The sequence below is a fragment of the Hydra vulgaris genome, chromosome 14, assembly GCF_038396675.1.
Source record: "Hydra vulgaris chromosome 14, alternate assembly HydraT2T_AEP".
NCBI classification, from domain to species: domain Eukaryota; kingdom Metazoa; phylum Cnidaria; class Hydrozoa; order Anthoathecata; family Hydridae; genus Hydra; species Hydra vulgaris.
In genome coordinates, this window is record NC_088933.1 from 4,900,152 (window position 1) to 4,907,729 (window position 7,578).

The 7,578-nt window shown below is 25.6% G+C and overlaps 1 protein-coding gene across 1 annotated transcript; it reads left to right on the forward strand.

Moving 5' to 3' along the window:
• The first annotated feature begins 2,982 nt into the window (after window positions 1–2,982).
• LOC136090839 (ATP-dependent DNA helicase PIF1-like) lies at window positions 2,983–4,959 on the forward strand. Its single transcript, XM_065817816.1, has 5 exons — window positions 2,983–3,195; window positions 3,699–3,828; window positions 3,920–4,552; window positions 4,628–4,824; window positions 4,954–4,959. Exons 1-5 carry the CDS (start codon window positions 2,983–2,985, stop codon window positions 4,957–4,959), a joined length of 1,179 nt encoding a protein of 392 aa, XP_065673888.1.
• The last annotated feature ends 2,619 nt before the right edge of the window (window positions 4,960–7,578 follow it).

The window sequence follows — 7,578 nt, forward strand, 5'->3', positions numbered from 1 at the left end:
AGAAAGACTAAAAACTTTACAAATTTATATTCAAGCTCTATACAAATTATTTACTTCAAATAAAGAAGAAATCGAAAGTTTGAAAAGAAAAATAAGTAAAAAGAATGAGAAACAAAGAATGAGAGACAAAGTTCTGTTTGATTATATTGAAAAAAATGTTCCTTAATTTAATAGAGAAATAATTAAATATTTTTATTTACAAAATGAAAGTGAAAAAATATTATTTGTACGTGAGGAATTACAACAATCGTTTTTAAAAACGATGGAATATTTGAGTACTTTTTTTTTAGATTAAATAAATTTTTATTATATTTTTTTTAGATTACATAATAAAAAAATGGGAAATGAAACAGGTATAAAAGAAGAACTTTCAGCTGGTGATTATTTAGAACTTTGGGAATGTGAAACTCTTTGTTTAGAATGTCAAAAACGTATCAAAGAAATAACTGACGTGTTATCTTAACTTAAAACATTAATGAATAATGTAAACAAACTTCTTGATGGCACCAACTCTTCTTCTTAAATTTTTTTAATTGTAATTGTATTTTTTTAGGTTAGATTTTTTTTAGATAACATAATAAAAAAATGGTAAAAATAACAGTACGAGCAAGCAATAGTTTTATGACACCTGCTGTAACAACATCTCGATATGTAGAACTATGTCCCAAATGTCAAAAGGCTAAAATTGTTTATGCGATGAACGAACAAAAGAAAAAAAGTTTATAATTTTTTTTAGTTTATTTTTTATTGTATTTTTTTTAGATTACGTAATAAAAAATGTCAGATGTTAAATTTCATGTTAAAAATCTAATCACTCTACTTTTATTAAAAACAGCTGCTATTCACGATGAAAGTCAAACGATACGAATGTTATTGGAAGAAGCAGAATCTTGACCAAAAGAAAATTGTACTGGTTTTAGTCTTTGTGAATCTTGTAAAGGAACTTATGATTTCATTCATCATTATATTCACGAAGAAAATATTAAAGAAACTGTACTTGAAATATTTGAAAATTATACTTTATAAAAAAAATTTTTGTAATTATTTTTTAGGTTACATAATAAAAAAATGGATGTGTTTTATGAAGCTGAAATTGTTCAAAATGAAGATGGAAGTTTGGTATCGTTGATGATAAAATTGTGAACATAGATCTTGCACCTCTTATCTTTGAACTCATAGGAGTTGATATTTACAATAATGTTGAAAAATAGGGTATGATCGACTTTTACCTTTATTTCCATTGGAAGATTTTCCAATGGAAATAAAGCACACGTAAAGAAATGTCTCAAGAATAATACGATGATTTTGTAAACGAAGTTTGTAAAATAAAACCCGAAGAACTACGAGTTATCAGTTGTTCAGAAGAAAAAACTTTTAAAAATGAAAAAGAAATTTTATTACAAAGTTTTGCGGAATTTTCATTTTTAGGTTGGTGTTTAAGTGAACACGATTCGGAAATGTGTGAAAAAGTTGAAAAAAAAAACAGGGACTACAAAAACATTATTCCAAGTTATTTGTAAAAACGTGATTTTGTATACGAAGCTCTTTGTAAAATTGCACAATGTGATTGTTCTCCTATTTGTGTATTTAGTAATTTGAATTCTTGTCATATTTATGTTGAATTAAGAAGAATTTTTGGATATAGTTATTTGGTAGAATTTTTTAATTATGTAAATTTTTTTTAGATTACATAATAAAATGGAAATATTAAAAAATACTTCAACTAAACTCAAGTTAACTACAGAACAGATTATGAAAATTTATCAAAATCAAGAGAATGTCATCCGTTTTTTAGCCGCATGTGATTGTTTAGAATACGATGAAGATTTGCTTGTTTTAGTTGTCAATGTTCAGCTGAAAAAATCGAAGAATTTTACAATATGATAGAAAAAGCTTCTATCAAAGTGGATTTTCAAAATATTTCCTAAACATTACTTTTTCTATTCATAAATATAAAATAGAATATTTATTTCATTTTCATTGTTTAAAACCATTGTGTTTAGATTGTACAGATAAAAAAATGACATTTTTATTTCTGAAGCAAGAGATGTTTATGTAATGTGTTTATATAATGGATTAAATTATGGTACTTACAAGTATAATTTTTTTCGATTCATTTTTGTGTTATTTAGATTACATAATAAAAAAATGTCAAAAACAACCTTGGAAGAATATGATTTATATAGAGAAGTAGTCAAGAAAGATCTTGATTTTGATGGTTTATTAGATTATGTTGCAAAATCTGATACATGTGGCGAATTAGAAAAAATTATGCTTTCTACAAACGATTGTGTGATTTGTAATTCCACTCCATGTGATACTTATCAAGAAGTTTGTGATTAGGAAGCATGTGCTAGTTGTCGAGAAATATTTATAAAATTAAAAAAATATATATACGACAACGATCTCGTGAACAAATATCAATTGGAAACAGCAAATTTAATTTTTTTTGTAAATTTTTTTATATTTTTTTTAAATAATTTTTTTTTTTTTTAGATTACATTAAAAAAATGGAAACTAATATAATGTTGGTATCAAAAAAAATTGGTTTATCAGAAGTTTTGTTAAAAAATACTTATTGTTATCATAAAAGAGAAATTCTTTGTTTAACTTCGTGTTCATGTCAAGAGAACAATTTGTGTTTCGAATGTAAAAAGAACAATATAGAGATCTCACGCTCAGAATATAACGATTCTGAAAGGAGATATAAACCTATACATTCATTATAATAATAATTTTTTTATATGAATAAAATAAAAGATACTGAGGTAAAGATAAGAGATAATTGCTTAAGTAACTATCTGTTGTCTTTATCTCAGTTTCTTTAAACTTGAATTTTTTATTAAAGCAGCAACAAAGACAGATTTTTTTACGTTCAGAATAAAGTTTTTTTTATATATATATATATTGTGATAAATGTTTTGAATTGATTTTTTTTAGAATTTTTTTAAATAATTTTTTTTTAGATTACATAATAAAAAAATGGAACTAACAGAAAATGGTTTGGACTTTTTAATCGAAAGCATATACAAATTCAATCAAAATCATCCACAGACTTTGGAAAAAATTAGACAGCACGCATTTACTTCAAGACAAACTTTATGTCAATCTTGTAGATTACTTTTTTTGAAATATGACTGGGATGGTTTTCTTAATGAAGAAGTTAAAAGAATACCGTTTATATTGATTTTGATGGTGTTTCAATATATTAAAATACATTATCATGTTTATTTAAATTTGAATTTTGAAAGTTTTTATTATTTTTATAAAAATATATCTAAAGAAGATTTATTAAATCATGTGAAAGAAAAATGTCTAGAAATTGAAAATTGTAAACATTATTTAAATGAATGTGAAGATTGCAATAAATTTAAATATTCTGAATTTTGGAAGCGAAGTTGTTCATTTATATATTGTGAAAAATGTTTTGATCTGTAAAATTTTGATATGTAAAATTTTTTTAGATGGATAAAATAAAATAAGAGAAAATAATAATAAAAAATTGCTCAAGTTATTAACTAATCAAAAAAACCTTTTGACAGAAGATGAAATGTTAGCTATAAAGTTATTTTCGAAGCTTCAAGGACAAGACGATCTACAATCTAAACTGGAAAAATTGTTGACCAGAACATTATTTATATGATGTTTTTTGTTAAATATGCTATTTTGTATTTATATTCAAAACACAATTTTTTCAGCAAAATAATAAAAAAGTGTTATCTTTACAACAACAAAAAGCGCTTCAATGGCTTGATGAAGGAATCAATTTTTTTATTACTGGAGGTGCTGGTTGTGGAATAAGTTATACCGTAAAAGAAATTGCTCAAAGTATACAAATTTATAAAGCAATACATATTACTGCAAGTACAGGAAAAGCAGCTCATTTATTAAATCGTGTTACATGCTTTTGCTGGTATAGAAACCGGTGTTAAAACTTTAGATTATTATAAACGACATATGCATCCTGACATTAAAAAAACGTGGTTGGAAACTGATGTTTTAATTATTGACGAAATTTCAATGATTAACGCTCAAACATTTGATGTATTACATTTACTAGCTTGTGAAATTAAACAATGTTATGATAAATTATTTGGTGGTAATCAAGTTATTGCTTGTAGTGATTTTTTTCAATTACCACCTATTAAAGTAGAATTTGTTTTTAAATCTAAAATATGGCAACAATACATGACACAAGTTTTGGTATTAACTGAATGCTTTAGACAAAAAGAAGGTGCGCAATTTTTTGGAGCTTTAAATGAAATACGTTTTGGGCAAGTTTCAGACCAAACTTTTAATTATTTTATGTCGCGTTGTTTTGAAAAAGATGAAAATTTGAACACTAAATATACAAGATTATTTTTTAGAAATATGGAAGTCAATGTTTATAATAATAAAAAAATGGAGAGTATAAAACACGAAGGTTATTGGTTTTATGCTAAAGATGTTATTAAAAATCCAAACATACAATGTTCTTTTCAGATTCCAGCAGCTGTTCATCTTAAAATAGGTGCTATTGTTATGCTTTTGAGAAATATCAATGTGGAGGAAGGTTTGTGCAATGGTACTATTGGTACAGTCATTTTAATATAAAATAATGCTGTTTGGGTTAATGTAAATAAAAAAGAAGTCAAAATTGAATGTGTCAAAGAAGAGATTTTAGATTGCTCTCATGCTGTTGTAGGCTCAAGATTGGGTTTACCTTTAAAATTAGCTTTTTCTTTTACTGTTCATAAAGCTGAAGGAAATACAATGAATAAAGCTGTTGTTCAATTTAATTCAAAGGCTTTTAATAAAAGTCTTTATTATGTTTCTTTATCACGAGTTTGTAATATTAATGATATTTTTATAATTAATAATAATAAATTAGAATTACAATAAATATTTAAAAGTATCACTGTTGATTCAGATGTTTTAAAATTTTATAAAAAATACATGTAATTTTTTTTTTAGATTTAAAAAAAAATGAAATTTGAATATCAAACTGAGTAAACTAAATTTAGTAACAACAGTATATCTACTGAACATTTTTTTTTTATCAAAGATGCTTATAAAGATGAAGATATTATCAAAGAATCATACTTTATTCAGAAACTCAAAGTCCAAATGAAATTGTTTATCACGTAGAACAAAAAACATTGGAAGGGTATGAAACGCAAATGAAAAACAGTATTAATTTGCTGACTTGTTTCAAAATTTTTTAATTGGTCATAATATTGTTACTTTGTGTTGCAAATCTATTGAAGATGGTTATTGTAAAATAATGAAACGTTGTTACAATTCGCCTGTTTATTTTATAAAACCTTCAGAAGGACCGACTAATTTACGTTTTATTCAAGATGCCAATCTTCGTGGTGTTTTTAATATTTTTGAAAACGATAGTGGATGGAGGTTGGTACGATTATGTAATACTAAAATCAAAACTCTAACTAATTTAACAGAAAGATCAATGATGAAATTACGAAATTTTAAATTGTCAGGTTATAAAAGAAAAATGCTCATGTCAAATGAACAAAAACAAAAAAAGAAAAAACACAACAAAACATATTACGAAAAAAATAAAAAAATACTTTTATATAAAAAACAACAAAAGAGGAGCAAAGTAATCGATGTAGACGAATGGTATAGACCTCATTCTATAACGCAATGGCAAAATTCACAAAAAAGTCTATCTTATACTAAACTCTTTTATGAACAAAAAAGAAAAATGTTTTTAGATTATAGTATTTTGTTTGAACCAGGATTATGTTTTTATTCTGCTTTTTTGATCTCTTTGTTGATTCGCCAATGAAATGTGTGCACAATTAAAGAATGGAATAAAAAAGTTTCGGAGAAAAATACAAGCGATTTATTTTCAGAAGAAAATATTTTACAACTCCTTTTTGAAGATCAAGATGAGCAAAATATTCTGGCTTGGAAAAACGTTTTACAAAATTTAAAAGAAAAATCTAAAAATATGTCATTTCAAACTTTGATTGATTTGTATCACTGTTTTGCTTACGAAAATACTTTTGATCGTATTAACATTAAAATTTTTGCCGTTAACAAAAGTAATACCAAAATTCGTTTGTTGCATTCTAAATTAAAATCGCAATAAAAAAGTACTCTTGCAGAATTATTAAAAGTGGTATACGAAAGCGCAAACATTACCAAAGACGATCAAGATTCTCAAAGAGTTTTTATTAATGACGAGGAAAGAATTAAAGCTAATCAACGGAGAAAAACGAAAAACACTATAAAAATTTGTGTTTTTCAAAAAAACAATTCTTTTCATGCTATAAGCATGTTGAATGAGAAATTTTCTACTGTACATTTTCTGCTAACAAATCACGTGTTCTTTTTCAATGTTCAGAATGCGGACAAAAATTTACTAGAGAGACACACGAATGTTAAGGTTATTATAAACCGGACAAATTTACATACGACGATTGATTAGTCACTATCTTCCGAAAAATTCGTTTATGTGTACAAGTAGAAACTTATTTCCTTTTTTAATGACGTTTGATTGCGAAACAAGTATTGTCTGAAGAAAATGCCACTTCAAAAGTCAACCTTTATCCGAGTTGAGTTATCATTGTCATTCAATCGTCATTCAATGCATTCATGAAACATTTTCATGAATGCATTGAATGACGAGAATGTTTTGGTTTGGATGAACAAGGACACGTGATCACTCAATGGATTTTTTATTATGAAAATACTATTGAAAGTTTAGAAAGAAATCGTTTAACGTGTCTACCTCCCTATTTTTAACCAGGAATTTCTTTACTTCACAAAACACACAGACGTATATTGGGGGTAAAGTTGAATTCGACTCGTGAAAATAGTAAAAAATTAAAAATGAAATTACGAGTTTATGATTTAATAGCTTTAGCTGATACTTTGGTTCGATTGTCTTATGAAATATGTTTACCGCGTTTTCAAAGTTTAAATATATCATCTGAAGAAAGAAGTTTAATATGGCAAGAAGAAAATCCTTTATGTTCTATTTGTAGATATCCTGCAGATAAAATGCGACAATCTGATTTTTATAAAAATAAATTTTCTTGCATGACTCCTCAAGAAATAGAAAGATTAAATCATAAAGAATTTTGTATTTACAACGACAAAAAAATTCAAGTTGTTAATATCATGTTTCAGGTCGTTTAGAATTGTTCATGTTACCTTTGAATGTTCAAAATTATTTAATCAACAATGATGCTGAAAAATAAAACAAGATTTATTTCAAGTATCAAGTTTGTTTTACATTTGTTGTTGTTGGTGTTGATTTGTTGTTAACGAGTGGAGAACTTGTAGATTATATAAAACAATTGGCTTCCCTTATCAAGACTGATCATCAACTCGAAATATACTTTGATCAAGAATATATGGAGTTGTTAGATGATCCTTACTTTTTCATCAAAATCTTTCGCAAATGTATCAACGAAGTAGGCAGTCAAAATACAAAAAACATTTTTTTTTGTTTCTTATGAGAAAGTTTTGGCAACCAGTCTACGACTTATAGTACCATTTCATGTTGATTTCTTTTAATAAACAATTTGAAAAAAATTTAATTTATCCGATTTTATTCAAGATGGA

Coding starts and splice junctions, on each gene's coding strand:
- LOC136090839 (XM_065817816.1), top strand. CDS start 2,983: ATGGAACTAACAGAAAATGGTTTGGACTTTTTAATCGAAAGCATATAC. Junction 3,829..3,919: donor CGTAAAAGAAATTGCTCAAA/GTATACAAATTT, acceptor TTGCTGGTATAG/AAACCGGTGTTAAAACTTTA. Junction 4,553..4,627: donor AAATATCAATGTGGAGGAAG/GTTTGTGCAATG, acceptor TAAATAAAAAAG/AAGTCAAAATTGAATGTGTC.